This window comes from Chaetodon trifascialis, chromosome 14 (assembly GCF_039877785.1).
Source record: "Chaetodon trifascialis isolate fChaTrf1 chromosome 14, fChaTrf1.hap1, whole genome shotgun sequence".
NCBI lineage: Eukaryota > Metazoa > Chordata > Actinopteri > Chaetodontiformes > Chaetodontidae > Chaetodon > Chaetodon trifascialis.
In genome coordinates, this window is record NC_092069.1 from 555,170 (window position 1) to 573,136 (window position 17,967).

At 46.0% G+C, this 17,967-nt stretch overlaps 1 protein-coding gene across 2 annotated transcripts in view; it reads left to right on the forward strand.

The window, feature by feature from the left end:
- rtn4ip1 (reticulon 4 interacting protein 1) overlaps positions 1-3,115 on the forward strand; it is a 28,619-nt gene extending 25,504 nt beyond the window's left edge. For both annotated transcript variants that reach the window (XM_070979153.1, XM_070979154.1), the window contains 2 exons: positions 1,077-1,169; positions 1,803-3,115. In XM_070979153.1, coding sequence (XP_070835254.1) covers positions 1,077-1,169; positions 1,803-1,925 — 216 coding nt within the window. In that variant the 3' untranslated portion in view covers positions 1,926-3,115. The remainder of the gene's footprint in view (positions 1-1,076; positions 1,170-1,802) is intronic.
- The last annotated feature ends 14,852 nt before the right edge of the window (positions 3,116-17,967 follow it).

Consider the following 17,967-nt stretch of genomic DNA (forward strand, 5'->3'; position numbering starts at 1 on the left):
ACACACCTGATTGAAAGATTGATATATTGCACCTTAAGTAGAAATTGACATGAGCTAAATATTGTCACAGTAAGTAAGTGAACACAGTTGATGTGTACTATAGTGCAGTCAGTTTAAAAGGCTTGGTGAGTGTGTGGTCTACTGGGAGCACTGCAGGAAGGAAGGACCTGCGATAGCGTTCCTTCACACACTTTGGGTGACTGAGTCTGTCGCTGAAGGAGTTCTCCAATGCTGTTAAAGTGTCCTGCAGCAGGTGGGAGTCATTCTCGATCATAGATGACAGCTTAGCCATCATCCTCCTCTCTCCTACCGCCTCCACTGAGTCGAAGGGGCATCCCAGGACAGAGCTGGACTTCTTGATCTGTTTGTCAAGTCTCTTCCTGTCAGGCATCGAGATGCTGCTTCCCCAGAAGACCACTTCATAAAAGATGGCTGCCACCACAGTGTCATAAAAGGTCTTCAGGAGTGCCCCCTGCACTCCAAACGACCTCAGTCTCCTGAGTAGATAAAGTCTGCAGTCTGGATGCAGTTTCATTAATTACATTAGTGGTTCCCAGACTTTTTCTTCAACACCCCCACCAGCAAGTGCACCAAAAATTGACACCTCTACTTAAAGTGACTGTTTACACCTAAAGCCAAATTTGTTTCCCTTTTTATTAGTTTGGGGTAGTTTAGGATTATGTTTTACATGAATTACCTGGAGAAGTATAAGTAGTATACTATATGTGTGTAGTAGGAGAGTAAGGAAAGTTATGCCTAGTTCTAGTTCTGTGGATGGAACACACATTTAATGTTTGGGAGTTAAATCAGGGACAAACAAGTAAGACATTTTGTCTTTTAAAAGTTACATAGTCTTGCTTTGAAGCAAGATTAATTAACATGAATGGAGACAAACAATTCTAATAGTCCCACACACTGTAAAGCACACTATCCAGGGCTATAACCTAAAGTTATCACGAGTTAAGTGTGTGTGTGTGTGCATGCGTGCGTGCATGCGTGCGTGCGTGCGTGTGTGTGTGTAGTTGCTGTAGTTATGCTAGTATTCAAGCCTTCTCTCTCATTCTGTTCCCTGGTAGCACCTGGTCAAAGGAGTTCACTACCGCTGGGGATTTTTTGCACCCAGTGGTCCTGCATTGGATGAAGTAAGGGAAATGGTGGATGCTGGACAGGTATGGTCCCAGATGTATTCTATAATCTGTTCAGGGACTGACAATGAACTGACTTTTGCTTCCTCTAGATTTTCTTTCTTTCTTTCTTTCTTTCTTTCTTTCTTTCTTTCTTTCTTTCTTTCTTTCTTTCTTTCTTTCTTTCTTTCTTTCTTTCTTTCTTTTAAATTGGCTACCAATTCCCCCCGCCCCATTTTCTGGAATGGTATGCTGACTGTTAGACATTAATGACTTAGAGAAATGCATGGGTCACATAGGTATTAGTGATATGGGTAAATATCTGTATATAACTGTATATTAGATTTAATTAAAAATTGGTGGTCCTGTATTGTTCAGTTGAGGGCTGTCACTCTCACATGCTCCTGCGCAAGCATGGTCTGAAATAAAAAACATGACACAAGATCTCGAAAAAAAAAAAAAAGATGGTGGGAAGATGGTACAATTGAAATCTGAGTCTGTTCTGTTGATTGTGGATCCCAGTCTTACCTTACTTTGTAGAATTAGGCATGATGGAAAGTTTACATACACACTAGAAAAGCCTTACGATCATTTTTCCCCTCACTGATATTGTAATTCATAATAGTTGAAAAGGCTCAATGAGCTCTGCTCAGCTGTTGTCTATCTACTCTCTATCAGATCCAGGCTGTGGTGGAGGAGACTTTCAACTTTTCCCAGGTTCCTCAGGCCATCACAAAAGTGGAAAAAGGTCACGCTCGAGGAAAAACTGTGGTCCAGATCAGCAAAGGGGGAGATGACTAAATGCACTGCCACTTAGAAACTGTGTGTATTTAGATGACTGTATCTGTAAGCATTTCAGCTGCTGTTGTATGCTTGAGTTTGGCATTTTTATATTGGCTTTTGTTAGAAAAATAAATAAGCTGATTAAGGTAATCATGTAAGCACTGACAATTTATTTAAAGAGTAATGAGTTATTATTGACTATGTTAAATATAAGTATTATAGTTTTTGAGGTACAAAACTAGCCAAAACTTAGCCAAAACTAATACGGTCTAATACTACAGCTGTGGAATAAATCTTATCCTCATAAAGGTTATAATGATTGATTTAACTGTATGATGAACTGAAAAAAGAAGATCACAACATTTGGAGATACATGGTTTTCAATGATGTGAAAGAAAGAGCTAATTTTGCAGCATTACTCAAAAATGTGAAGACTATTTCAAAATAAAAGACAGAGGGGAAAAAACATAATGTGCATGTTGAATTTGACAGTAACTGTATATCATCATAAAAAAAAATTCTGTTTGTTTTCTTTCAACAGCATCACAAACTGCATCATCCAAATGATCATGAGGCTGAATCAACACCACTCTAAAACAGTTTACAAACAATTGAACACTGTAACCTTAGTGAAGGGAGGATTTATTATAGGACAGTTAGCTAGGTGTACATAATTAACTGGCAACTGGCTGTATATGTTTTGACAGTGCTGGAAAACTTAGCTGTTGTCTGAACCATACATGCTGAGGTGTTTTAATACAGCAAGCATAGGCACTGTGCTGTATATGTACAGGATATACAGTAAACACATTTAAAAAAAAATCATGTTAATGTGGTTTGGCTATGACAATGGATATGTTGCTGTGTGTGTGTAGACTGTGTTGACAGTTTCTATGGTTACTGCTACATCGGGGGGTGAGGGGAATGCTGGGTACGTAAAAGTCAACTGTACGTGGTTGTTGTCCCATAGACATAATATACGTAGACGCCTCATTACGTGCTGGAGCGTAATCCAGCGTCGCCGCCATATTGGGTGGGTCTCCACTAGCACCAGAGCCAACCGAAGTCAACGTAAAGAGCGCAACAATGCCCCTATTTTATTTATTTATTTTATTTTATTTAGCTTCCCAGCCCCAGTTACAAGCTTAACAGGGTAGTGTAAGACGCTGGAATGACCTGGACTTTTAAAGCTAACTTTTTCAGGCCTTAAAAAAAAAAGAAAGAAGGAAAAAATGTACTGAGCAGGTATATATGGGAGCTTGTATGTATGTATGTGTTAAAATCAGTGTATATCACAAACGTCAGCAGTTTCAGTCCGGGCTATTATGGAATCTTTGTCATCCTAAAGCTGTGAACAGTTGTTTAAATTTAGACACGTCAGGCCAGACGGTGTGTGTGTGTGTGTGTGTGTGTGTGTGTGTGTGTGTGTGTGTGTGTGTGTGTGTGTGTGTGTGTGTGTGTGTGTGTGTACGTGTGTGTGTACGTGTGTGTGTGTTTGAAAGCAGCAGTGGACTGTGGGCCGACACACATGATGAGTTGGCCAAAAAGAAAAAACCTTCCTTGTTCAATTTCAATTCAATTTCAATTTTATTTGTATAGCGCCAAATCACAACAGAAGTTGTCTCAGGACACTTTCCATATAGAGCTGGTACAGACCAAGCTCTTTTATCTACAAAGAAACCAGCAATTCCCCCATGAGCAAGCACTTGGCGACAGTGGCGAGGAAAAACTTCCTTTTAACAGGCAGAAACCTCGAGCAGAACCAGACTCTGGGTGGGCGGCCATCTGCCTCGACCGGTTGGGTGAGAGAGGAAGAGCAAGAGAGGGAGAGTGAGACAGACAGACAGACAGACAGACAGACAGACAGACAGACAGACAGAAATGCAGTCACAGAGAGACAGAGAGACAGACATGTAATCACAGTAACAGTGACAGTGGATGTAATAATAGCAGTAGCAGTTGCAGTGGATGTCAGGCAGGGCCAAGGCAGGAGACGCAGCTGAAATCCACAATTCAGATTCAGCCACTGTCCATGGGAACCTGCAAGACGACAAAGCACAGAGATTCCGCGGAAGGAGCTAAGTTAGTAACACGCCATGGTAGGACATGAGAGCATGCGGATGGAGAGGGACAGAAGGACAGGAAAATTAGGGAAAATTAATTGTTTTGACAGTTTGTTTTGGTGAAGTTTTATTCCAACACAAATGAGTATAAAAACTTACTCAAAGTTTAATACGCATGTCAACAGGTTATGCGAGATGTCTGGTTTTTGTGCGTGTGTTGTGTGCGCGCGCACGCGTGCATGTGCCTGTGCTTAACTTTACATTAAATAAACTCAGCGCACAAAAACAAAAATGAAGAAATTCTTGTGTTATTGGTGTGTACAATTCAATATTCCTTTATTAGTCCCACAAGGGGAAATTCCAAATACAGAAGGGCCATGATTTTGTGTGTGTGTGCGTGTGTGTGTGTGTGTGTGTGTGTGTGTGTGTGTGTGTGCGTGTGTGTGTGTGTGTATGTGAGAGAGAGAGAGAGAGAGAGAAATCAAATGAACAATCAAACTGTTTCTTTATTAAAATCTAAATTAATTTGAGAGAGAGAGAAATCAAATGAACAATCAAACTGTTTCTTTATTAAAATCTAAAATTAATTTAATTAAATTAATTTTTAATTTGTTAATATGCCATACCATATCTCTGACATTTGTAACAAACCAAACCGTGTGAAAATCGGGTAAAAATTAGACGAGTTATGATGATTATAGTAGCTGGACATACACCTTCCTCCATAGAAATAAATGCATTGGGGACGCATGGGAGACCCATCCAAGATGGCGGCCGCACTGAACGTCAGCTCCAATAGGAAGCGTCAGTCAATGAGGCGTCTACGTATATTATGTCTATGGTTGGTCCTGCTTAGTAAATAAAAGCTAATGGGTGTTACACCGTGATGGTCTGCAGCCTTCCTCATTCATGCACATCTACATGGTGTCAGAAGTGAGCCTAATCCAACCTAAGATGGCACAAGGACTCCGCCTGACTCGACCCGCTCGTCTTTAATGAGGATATCGCGCACAACTGGGAGAAGTTCAAGCAGGAATGGCACGTCTATAGCAACGCCGTCCTAACAACAGCTAGTAAGAAAGTGAAAGCCTACACGTTTCTCAACCTTGCCGGTCCACTGGATAAACTTGACACATTTGATTTTAGAAGAAGAAGAAGAAGAAGAAGAAGAATTTCCTTTATTCGTCACAACACACAACATGCAGTTGAGGAGGAAACTGTACACGCCATGCATATGTGAAATTCCATCCCGCTATTTGACCCATCCATGGTCAGTCCTTCCTCCACGGCAGACCAGGAGCGGTGGGCTGCCGGTCGACCAGCGCCCGGGGACCAGTTCCTTTTCATCAGGTGGTGATCTTCTTGCATGTTTTTAGTGGGGGTATTTTTATGGAGGATACCCAAGGTGAACAAGGCCCCTTATCTTTCCTCAAACAGCAGGCACCAAGGCACCAGCACCCACAGTGAGATTCGAACCAGGGACCTTCTAGCTGTGAGGCAACAGTGTTACCACCGAGCCACCATGCCACCACACATTGTTTCCGCCCGGTCTTTTGCGGACGACGAAGATCGTGAGGACCCGAAGATCGTGAGGACCCTGCCGTGCTGGTAAGGAAATTTGAGGAACTATGCGTGCCAGTAAAAAACGTAATCATGGACAGACATGCATTCAACTAACCAGAAACCGCACGAGTCAATCCAGTCGTATGTTTCCATGTTGAAAGCAATGGCCAAGAAATGTGACTTCGGGCCACTACATGATGAACTGATTGTAGACCATTTGGTCTGTGGTATTCACAGTGATACTGTCCGTGCACAGCTTTTGAAGGAGAAGAAACTGACACTAAATTCAGCCATTGAAATATGCATGCTACATGAACAATCTGAGAAGGGCAACAGAGAACTAAAAAAGGAAGCAGAGGTGTGCACGGTGCAATTCAACCCATGCACAAACTGCGATGGCCAACACGCACCTGACCAAAACAGGTGTCCAGCTTTCAACAAGTGCTATAACACGTGGAAAAATAAACCACTTCTCAAGATGCTGCAGATCAGGCAAACTGTTTGCCGCCGACAGGCCGATGCAGATTCCACCCCCCACTGCACGCAGGGGTAGATACACACACGTGAGTGAGCTTGACACGCAGCCAACACAAGAGGCAACTGATGTTTTTCGCTGCGAGACTGTAGAAATGTTTTACTGTGAGAGCATAGACAAGCCACAGGATGTGCATGAGCAAGATGAAAGGTTCGCTGAACTGTCTGCATGCAACACCGGCAGACAACTGACTGAAGACTGACACTGGGGCCAAATGCAACGTCATATCCAGGGCTCTTCTACAGCACATTGATCCTACTGCTCACATCAATCTCATCAGCAAATCCGTCAGAGCTTGCTCTCGGCTTGGTACGGTACACAGTAGTGTAGTGTAACTGTTGTGTGAATACCCACGCTGAGACAAGATGAAGGCGAACTCACAGGGATGGCTGAGAGAGAACACAGAACTAAGGCTGGTAAAATTCAACTGTTAGGACCTGGCAGTGTGTCTCTCCCTTTTGTGTCATTTTCCCCTGTTTTCCCCAGTGTGTTTTGTCTGTTTGTCTCCCCCTGTCTGTCCAGGACCGTGCAGTAAGGCTGCACCTGCCAGTCAAGCTCCACCTGCCTGCCTCCTCTCACACCTGCAGATCATCAGCTCATCAGCAGCTGCATTTTACCCAGGCTTTTCCCTCCAGTACTCGTCAGATCGTCTGCTTACCTCCGTGGTAGTCTGTCGTTCCTCTGTCCGTAGACTTTTTCTTCTGTGTGCGTCCGGTCCATTCTGACCTGTGTTTTTGTCTGCCCTCTTCCAGGAGCCTTTTGCCCTGTGGATAAGCCCTCAGCCCAGCCTAGCCTCGGTCGTGAGAGGAGTTGGAGCTTCCAGCAGAGTGTTTGTTTGCTCTCGCCTTTAGTTTTTTCCCGTTTTTGTGGACACCTTTAGTTGCTCTGTGCAGAGTGTTTGTTTGCTCTCGCCTTTAGTTTTTCCCGTTTTGGAGGACACCTTTAGTTGGACGTTGCAGAGTGTTTTTGTGCTCTCGCTTTTCGTTACCCGTTTTTGTGGACACCTTTTGTTATTAAACCTTCTGTTGAATTTACCTGCCTTAGTTTGTACTCTCTCAAGCCATCCCTGAGAGTTCACCTTCCTCTGGTCTTGGTGTGTGTACTCACATAACAGTACAATCTGACCATGCAGAACTCGGATGGCCAAGAGTTGGACCAACCTGCCATGCAGAGAGCCCTAGTTCACCACGGGAATCTCCTGGGACAGCATGGCCAAGCACTAACTACCCTACTGGAGCAGAATAGGGCACTCAGCGAGCAGGTGAGATCACTTACCGACAGCCTGGCTCGCCTTCTTCCTCCTACTGACTCTGTTAATCCCTCAGCCTCTCTCTCTGCCGGTCCGGCGACGCCGCCAGTTGCGGCCGCCGCCGCCTCGCAGGACCCACCTCACAGCCCCGACTCACATGCGACGGACCCGGAGCCCTTCACGGGAGAGCTCTGTAAGACACGTGGTTTCATCCTACAGTGTGAGATGATGTTTGCACAGAGATCTCACACCTTCAGTTCTGACATTAGTCGCATCAGATATATGTTCACTAGGCTACGAGGGCGGGCATTAGACTGGGCTGAGGCATTTCACACAAGCAATCCGATAGATCAACTCACCTATGAAGAGTTTTTAATCCATTTTCGCTCCGTTTTTGATCCTCCCGAACACGAAGAGGAGGGCGCGGAAAGACTTCTGTCTCTCCGTCAAGGCAACAGAAGTGTGGCGGACTTCTCTGTAGATTTTTGGATAGCCGCCAAGGACGCCCGGTGGGAAGAGAGAGCGCTGCGGGGGGTGTTTCTCAAGGCGTTGAACAGTTCTTTGAGGGCTGAAGTCGCCAGGTGTGTGTTACCCACTAATCTGCGGTCTCTAGTCTCCTTCGTCAGCAGGCTTGATCAACAGATCCGGGCCGGCCACCGGGACAGTCCTCCCGGTCCTCTCCACCGGAGAGTCCTCGTCCTCTCCACCGGACGCCGCGCTTGTTCCCTGTCACCTCGGATGCGTCACCCCCGTCTCCTCCGGAACCCATGCAGCTGGGAAGAACGCGCCTGACTGAGGAGGAGAGGTGGCGCCGGATACGAGCTGGAGAGTGTCTCTACTGCGGTCAGCCAGGACACACCCGCGCCTCATGTCCGGTTCGGCCAAAAGACCGGACTCACCAGTAAAGCCGGAGCTACTGGTGAGTCATATTTCTTCCCCCAGGCTCCGGGGTAGGTTGGCTCTTTCTGTTACAGTCTGTCACGATGATGAGTCGAGGAGCCTGAACGCTCTGGTGGATTCCGGGGCGGAGGACAACTTCATCGATTCAGAGCTGGCAGCGAGCCTCCACCTACCGGTAGAACCGCTCTCCCCTGCTCTTACTGCTAGAGCCTTAAACGGCACTTTCCTGGCGGAAATCACCCTGCAAACCATACCCGTGACTTTAGTTGCCTCCGGTAACCACTCCGAGCTCATCAGGTTCTGTATTCTGCCTTCTTCTGACCCTCCGTTGGTTCTTGGACACCCCTGGTTGAGTAAGCACAATCCCCATATAAATTGGTCCAGTGGGAAGATCCTGGGATGGAGTGAGTTTTGTCTGTCTTCGTGTCTGCGCTCTGCTCTCCCACCTGTTTCCTCACAGCCTCCAGTGCCGGTCGAGCCCCCGGATCTCTCTCACGTCCCTGCTGTCTACCACGACCTGGCTATGGTTTTCGACAAGGATCGAGCGGTCTCTCTACCCCCCCACCGCCCTTACGACTGCGCCATCGACCTGCTGCCAGGCGCACCCCTGCCATCGGGTCGGCTGTACAACCTCTCTCGCCCTGAACGAGATGCCATGCAGGCATATATTTCAGACTCCTTAGCAGCTGGAATCATCCGTCCGTCCTCCTCTCCGGTGGGTGCTGGTTTTTTCTTCGTCGCCAAGAAAGACAAAACTCTTCGTCTGTGCATAGATTTTCGGGGGCTGAACAACATAACTGTTAAAAACAAATACCCGTTGCCGTTAATCTCTTCTGCTTTCGAGCCTCTGCAGGGAGCCAACCTCTTCACCAAGCTGGATCTGCGCAACGCATATCACCTGGTGCGCATCCGCGAGGGTGATGAATGGAAGACTGCGTTTAACACGCCCCTTGGCCACTACGAATACTTGGTGATGCCATTCGGCCTCACCAACGCGCCGGCAGTTTTTCAGGCTTTGGTGAACGATGTGCTCCGTGACTTCATCAACCGCTGCGTCTTCGTTTATCTAGATGACATTCTCATCTTCTCCCGGAATCAGGAGGAACATGAAGTACACGTCAGGTCAGTGCTCCAACGTCTCCTGGAAAACAGGTTATTTGTTAAAGCAGAGAAGTGTGAGTTCCACGTCACTTCACTGTCTTTTCTGGGATTTGTGGTGGAGAGAGGACAGCTTCGGACCGACCCCGACAAGACCAAGGCAGTGGTTGAGTGGCCCCCTCCCTCCAATCGTAAACAACTGCAGCGGTTCCTGGGGTTTGCCAATTTTTACCTGCGTTTTATTAAGGACTACAGTAAGGTGGTAGCTCCTCTAACCAAGCTGACTTCTCCTTCTCTGCAGTTCTGCTGGTCTCCTGAGGCTCAGTCCGCTTTCCAGCGTCTTAAGGATCTCTTCGCTTCCGCCCCGGTCCTCATCCATCCGGACCCGTCCAAGCCGTTTGTGGTGGAGGTGGACGCTTCCGATACTGGGGTGGGGGCCGTCCTCTCTCAGAGATCTGCTCCTGATCAGAAACTTCATCCCTGCGCCTTCTTCTCCAAGAAACTCTCCCCTGCGGAGAGGAATTATGACGTCGGGGACCGGGAGCTCCAGCAGACTGGAGGAGACCGGCTTAATTTGAGAGACGTGAAACACAGGATGCACCCGCAGGGAGGGAGGAAGGAGCAACTTAACGGCGGACAGGTTGATGACGCTGACAATCTCGAACGGGCCGAGGAACCTGGGTGACATCTTCTTACACATGGATTTCAGGGGAATATTTTTGGAAGAAAGCCAAACTCTCTGACCTGCGGCATATGATGGAGAAATCCTCCTGCAGCGATCCGCGATGTGCTTGTTCGTCTCCGTAGTGCGAGCGAGAGCTGCTCTGGTAAGCCGCCAGATGCGTCTGCAGCGGCGCAGGTGATGCCGGACAGAGGGAACCGTGACTCTGTCTTCCTGGGATGGGAAGAGGGGAGGCTGATAGCGGAGAGAGGCCTCGAAGGGGGAGAGTCCGGTGGCAGAACTGACCAGCGAATTGTGGGCGTATTACACCCAGGGGAGATGACGGGACCAGGTGGCAAGATCTTGGGAGGTTACGCACCGGAGAGCCGACTCGAGATCCTGGTTAGTGCGTTCCGACTGCCCGATCAACACACGCGAGAATGGCGGTGTTACCAGAGAGAACACAGAACTAAGGCTGGTAAAATTCAACAGAAGGTTTATTAACCAAAAGTGTCGACAAAAATGCGAGAGCACAAAAACATTCTGCAAAGTCCATCTAAAGGTGTCCTCCAAAACGGGAAAAACTAAGGGCGAGAGCAAACAAACACTCTGCACAGATCCACTAAGGGTGTCCACAAAAACGGGAAAAAACTAAAGGCAAGAGCACAAAAAACACTCTGCTAGCAACTCCAACTCCTCTCACGACCCAGGCTGGGCTGGGCTGAGGGGTTATCCACAGGGCAAAGGCTCCACGGAGGTAAGCAGACGATCTGACGAGTACTGGAAGGAAAAGCCTGGATTATGTGCAGCTGCTGATTAGGTGGTGATTAGCTGATGATCTGCAGGTGTGAGAGGAGGCGGGCAGGTGGAGCTTGACTGACAGGCGCAGCCTCACTGCATGGTCCTGGACAGACAGGGGGAGACAGACAGACAAAACACAGTGGGAAAAACAGGGGAAAATGAAACAAAAGGGAGAGACACACTGCCAGGTCCTAACAGTAACCCAAGTGTAGATGTGCACGAATGAGGAAGGTTGTGTAACACCCATTAGCTTTTATTTACTAAGCATGACCAACAACCACGTACAGTTGACTTTTACGTACCCGGCATTCCTGCCCACCCTGACGTAGCAGTAACCATAGAAACTGTCAACACAGTCTACATCCCCCTTCTTAAGTTATATGTCAACGAAGAACATAATAGAAGATAGCACAGACTTGCATGTAAAGAAACCCCAAGCATCTGTGGAAAGAACATGTGGGTTATGCACGTAACGTACGTGTAAATGCAAAACATGCAACATATATCTGTTGTCCGCTCCCGTTTCTTTTTTTTTTTTCTTTTTCAGAACGAGACTGGGGGGGGGGGGGGGGGTAGTATACTATACTTGTATACTTACCTGGCAGGGGAGATACCATGATCAACAAAGTGGTTCACCCATGGCGAGGCGCATCCATTGCACTAAGGCAGGTGCCTCAAACTCATTCCACAAAGAAATTTTCCATAAGAAATGAATGGGAGGAGACGAAAAAAGCGAAAAAATCTCCCCCTTTTTCAAAGGACTACTGCTCCGGCATACTTTCACCTAGAGACGCCATTCCAACTTTAAAACGTAGACACAAGTCTCATGTATTGGTGTATTAATCTCATTTTGATAGGTCTGAATGTCTGAAACTTTTTCTTTCCACGCTCCTCCAAACCACAAATTTCACTATGCGTGTGAAACTTTCCAAAGTTGTAGTGCCGCTTGCGCTGATTCTCACGATATGCCTGGCTAAACGATAGGACTTAAGGTTTTTGACTTGTGAGCCTCTGAGCGAGGAGAATACCTCTGACTTGGCCCATAAGGTCCAATACAAATCAAAAACAGGAGAACAGAAACCAACCATTTTTTTTAATTCGCTCTAAAATCCACATTTTTGACCTCAGCAAAAAAGAAAGTGATCAGCGTGTACAGCAAAGCCTTGTGGCTCTGATGGTGATCTGATGGAAATTTCGGCAATAGGAGTTTCGGTGTTGGCGTGAGAAGCGTTTGTTCAAGGGGTGCGCAGAGGCCAAATTCAAACGTTTCTGTCTCTGCTCCTCATTGACTCCAATACAAAGATTTTCTGAGAGCAGCAGAACGGACCCCTGTTTTAAACTCTCAAGTGTCTCCAAAACATTGACTGTAGAAACACCGAAATCACACAGAATCGTTCAGGAAGTCCTTAACGTGATGACGGTCCATGCCATGTTCTTCTGCGTGCTTCTTCTTCTTCTTCTGTACAAATTTCGGTTTGCTACTAGTCAAAAACGATAGTGAGCACCCAGGCACATGATACACCAAAACGTGCGGCTCAATCAGACTCGGTCTGCTATTATTTATCTCTACAGAATACCCATTTTCGCGTCTCACGAAAGGCGAAAAAAAGAAAGTGATCAGCGTGTACAGCAAAGCCTTGCGACTTTGATGGTGAAGAAATTTCGGCAATACAAGTTTTGTTGTTTGAGTGAGAAATGTTTGTTCGAGGGGTGTGCAGAGGCCAAATTCATACATTTCTCGGACCCTCACAGAGCCAAAAGGGCCCATCACTACAGCGACCGCTGGAGATTATAATGGGTGTGTATTGCACGGAATGGTTGTGTCAGAGTGGGAGAGAGCCGGAAAAAACTTTTTTCTCTTTCCACATTCCTTCCGGCCACAATTTACACTCTACACTTATGATTTTTTTAAACATTTGTAGACAAATTTGTTCTCTCTCTCACAATGTGCTCAAAAAATCAGAGAGACTTATAGAATTTGAATAAGCAGCCTCTGAGTGTGGCCACATCTGTCTCTGCTCCTCATTGACTGTAATACAAAGATTTTCTGAGAGAAGCAGAACGGACCCCTGTTTTAAACTCGCAAGTGTCTCCAAAACATTGACTGTAGAAACACCGAAATCACACCGAATCGTTCAGGAAGTCTTTAACATGATGACGGTCTGTGTTTTTTTTCTCATAGGAGCTACCGTTTTGTCAGCATAAGCCCAAATGTCAGACCAGTGCAGAGGCAGAAAATCACTTTTTCTCCATCTGAATACATGTGTGTCTGCTGCACTGAGAGCAGGCATATGTGCGTGTGCACCTGTGTCTGAGTGGATGACATCATTGGTCAGATTGGGAGAAAGCCTAAAATTACTTCAGATTTTTTCTCTTTCCACACTCCTCCCAGCCACAATTTACACTCTACACGCATGATTTTTCCCCCATTTGTAGACAAGTTTGTTCTGTCTCTCACAATGTGCTGAAAAATTCAGAGAGACTTACAGAATTTGAATTAGCACCCTCTCAGAGTGGCCACGGCTGTCTCTGCTCCTCATTGATTCCAATACAAAGATTTTCTGAGAGAAGCAGAACAGACCCCTGTTTTAAACTCGCAAGTGTGTCCAAAATATTTTCTGAAAATGACACCGAAATTACACCAATCGTTCTGGAAGTCCTGACAGCGATGACGGACCCAGCCTACGCGGCCTGCGGAGGCCATGGCCCCGGAGGCTCCTCCGTCGGCCGCATCAACTATCGGTAAATGGGACAATCATTCCCTGATTGCGTCACGATGTCATAACTTCTTCCCTCCTAACCCGGGAAAAACACACGTATGGAGACAAACATTTCACAGACGACAAACAAACGACCATGGAGCCAGAAGTTTTGATTCTGTTCTTTTTAATATATCTTTTGTTGGAGGAAGAGGAGAGGCGGCTATGGCAACACTGGCGGCATGTTTATCTCCAGCTGGGAGAACGCCGTGGGGAGGTAACATTAACCTGTTATTTTAACCCATATTAATGTTCATACATAGCTGGCGTAGTTCGTGGTAAGCTGGAGCTGCTGGAGCAGTTGACGGCTGCCATGTGAGGAGCAAGCCTCCAAGTGGCCCTGATGGTCACTGTTATCGGAACAGGAAACTGTTTGCTTGAATAATCTTGCAGGCCGTTTGTGACCATCAGGGCCGCTTCATTGATACGTACAGTGGGCTGGCCGCTCTATCATAGAGCGTGCCTTTAGAATGATGAAGACATGGTTTAGAGCCATCTTCCTCCAAGCGCTGGAGGTTCACCACACCTTTGTGCCTCAGGTATGTTATTACACAACAGGATGTTGATTATTGTTAAATGGTGAGCAGCAGTAATTTAATTAAAATTTAATTTTAATTACATTCAATGTATCCATTTTTCTCTCCTTTTCTACAGGTCATAACAGCATGTGCCATCCTGCAAAACATCTGTCTGGGTGCTGGTGACATCATAGCCCCAGAGGATGAAGTGCAGGACGACATGCTGGAGGATGGGGGAGAGAATGGGTTGGAGGCAGCCAGTGGTGCTCTCTGGAGGAACCAGCTGTCTGCTGAGGTGTCTGCCCTGGAGGAGGGTATCCTTGACCATGATTACCTTTAGAGGGCAAGTACATTAATTTTGAAGCTATTCCTATTTAAAGCGTTTTGTAAACAGTTGAGTTTGTTGAAATAATTTCTGTTTTTATTGTCGATTACGTCAGCCCTGCAAAAACCAATGATGGACGATGTGGTGGACAATGGAGACATGCATCCCCCACCCCACAGATGATGTTCCAGCCAGAAGCCAGAAGACTCCAAGGTCTTCCATGTGGCATCCCATCCAGTCCAGCAGCACCACCAGGGACTCCTGGGGCCCGTTTCACAAAGGAGGTTCAACAAACTCTGAGTCTAATCCTGAACCTTGAGTTGATCTAGCCTGAGATAGGAAACTCAGAGTTTCCGGTTTCAGAACAGGTGATTTGAGTTAGTTCCATCAACTCAGAATAGGTTAACTCAGAGTTAAGCGCGTGCACCACGACTATAAAAAGCCAACATCAATGGAGCCCCGATTTGACGAGTCACCATGACAACGGGGAAGAGGAGGGCTGCGTTTTTACCGCACTAGAGGTGGAAATCTTAATGCGCTCATATGGCGAGTTTGAACACATTTTAAGAAAAAAGTGCAAGACTGCTGCAGCTGCAAAAGAGAGAGACGACGTGGGAGAACAATGCTGCTCGGGTCAGTGTGTAAGTTTAAATGCAGTCCTTTGCAATCACAATAATATTACAGGGGAAAACTGCTTGAATGGTAGCTCATTAATTTATTTCATGTAGGTGCAATCCCGCGGGGGAGAAGCGCACTTGGCAGCAGCTTAAGATGAAATATAAAAACATTGTTCAAACAGGTAAGACCTCGGCATAAGTTAATGGGGGTACCTCATTTTGATCATGTTTTGCATTGTAAAGTAAATATTAAGTGGCTGTTGTTTTATCCCCAACATAATGTGGGTTTGTGGGAGGAAGCTGGAGTGCCCGGAAAGAACCCACGCATGCACGGGAAGAACATGCAAACTTCACACAGAAAGGCCCGACCCGGGATTCGAACCTGTGACCTTCTTGCTGTGAGGCATGTGCACTACCTGCTGTGCCACCGTGCAGCCCTCATCTATATCATATTCTGTTAAATAATTAAGCCTATTTAAACCAACACAGACTTCTGCTCAGCCAAAAGAAAGAAGGCAGATGCCCGCAAAACGGGTGGTGGCCCAGCACCGTCACCTCTAACAGAGGCAGAGGAACTGGCCCTAAGCCAGAATTTAGGAAGGCCAGTGGCTGAGGGAATCCCTGGAGGGAGCTCATCTTCAGAGCTCACCCCCCAAGACACAAGTGCCTTTATAAAATGTAATATGCCTGAAAGCCTATTCATAAAAATATTTATTTCCCTTTCATGTCTTTTTTTTTTTTTTTTTTTCTTTTGTCCCAACAGATTCTGATGGTGCTATCTGCCTGGTGGAGCCCTCTCATGCCACAACAGACCTTATGACTGTAAGTAGGCAATACTCCAAAGATTTTGCCAAATGGTAGCTTAAGTATACTGAAACATATCACTCATCTAGGATGAAGAGCACGAGGAAACTGTGTCTGCTGCCTTTACAGAGGGGGATCCAGAAAGGCCCATAGAGGTAACATCTTGATATGTTACTGATAGTTCTCTTCCCATTTACATTTCTTAACATTATGGTGGAATATAGAGTGTGACATTTAGCCTACACTGAAGTATTAACACATTCTTATCCTTTTTAACGGGGCATGGCTGGGCAGCAGCAGGAGAGTCCCTCAACTTCCTCTGCACAGATTGACACAGTGAGATGGATGTTCAGTAAACACCAGAGGTTCATTCTGTGGAATTCATGTGCAACTTTATAATTTAATGTCCTCCTTATGCATTCCCAGTTACCAGTAAAAGAGATTTATAAAATTCACCTGCTGAAAAAAATCCAAAAAACCAACAAAGTAAATAAAAAAACAAAGTAAACAAAGCAATACTTGGACTGCCAGATTAGGAGGACAGATCTAGAAATTGAAATACTGGAGCACAAATTAGAGGTGGGTGCATGGTCACAGGTGAATTATGTTAATTATGTTAACTATTGGAACATTAACTAATCTAGCTCTTGTATTTGTAGGAAATAAAGAAGACCAAATGAAGTGTGTATTGTGTGATTTGACTTCTGTGGTGGTGGTGATGATGGTGACTCAATCTCTGAAGTGACTATGGCATATGGTGTCTCTGACTGCTCTACCGTCCTGCATAGCTGGCAGGTGGATGGGGTCATCATCAGGGTCTTCAATTTGTAGGGCAGGATGTTGCTCTCCTCTAATAGTGGCAATATTATGAAGAACAACACATGCCACAATAATGTTACAGGCCCTCTCAGGGGTCACCCTGAGGTGACGTAGGCACTGGAAATGGGCTTTCAGCAGGCCTATGGTCATCTCCACCCGGGCTCTCATCCTGCAGTGAGCCCGGTTGAAGTTCTGTTGGGGGCCTGGTTCAGAGTCAGGGTAAGGGGTCAGCAGCGTAGGTTGGCATGGGTAACCTCTGTCACCCAGCAGAAGGCCATCAAACTCTCCTGTAATGTGTAGTGGACATATTAAAGGAGGGAGACAAGTGAATTATATTGTGCAAATCTTTAGGCTGCTTACCACGTTGCAGTCTGTTGCTCAGGTTAGACTCACGATAAATCCTTGAGTCATGAACAGACCCAGGCCACTTGGCCTCCACATTGGAAATTAGGTATGCAGCATCACATACGATCTTGACGGTGCAGAGAATGACAGATGTTGAATTATGATGCAGTCTTTAACATTTTGAAACAGTAGTCAATCTACATGTACCTGCACATTTATGCTGTGAATGGACTTCCTATTCACATAATCTGCTTCATTATGCGAGGGAGCCGTGATGGGGATGTGTGTGCCATCTATGCAGCCAATCACACTGGGGAATCCTAAAAGAAATTAAAATTACTACTCCCATTCTGAGGTTGCAGCACAATGTCATTAATGGAATATAATTTCAAATTCATTTGGATCTCTACATCATTCACCTGCAATCCTTGATGACTCTGACAGGTTTATGTCCAGGGAAAACCACAAAGATGGGTAATAGCCGTTTCAGGGCGAGGCACACTTTTCTGACCGCCCTGCATACAGTTGCCTTACTTAAGTGCTCTGCATCTCCGATATTATACAAAAAACTCCCATTTGTAAAGAAACGCAGTGCAACACACAATATCTCCTGGGATATGAGAGCATGACTACGGCTGGTAATGTTGCAAATGTAAGGACGGATTAGGTTGTGTATATAGATGATGGACTGTGACGTGAAACGGTACCGTTCAAAAAGATAATTGTCTGGAAATGCCAGAACATCTGTGCGCGGTCTGATAACCATCTCCTGGCGAATATTTAATTCCCTACGCAGTAATGCTGCACCTTCATCCATGGGATCGTTGTCAAAAGGACATTCCATGCTAGTGAAAAAAGTGGACTTCTAATATAGGCCTACTGACTGATTTTTTTAAATAACAGATGGCAGAACTATGTTATGCCAAAACTCGCCTGCTGACTGAATGAATGAGGTAATCAAAAAACGTGTGGCTGACAGGGGGCGGAGACAGAGAGAAACTTG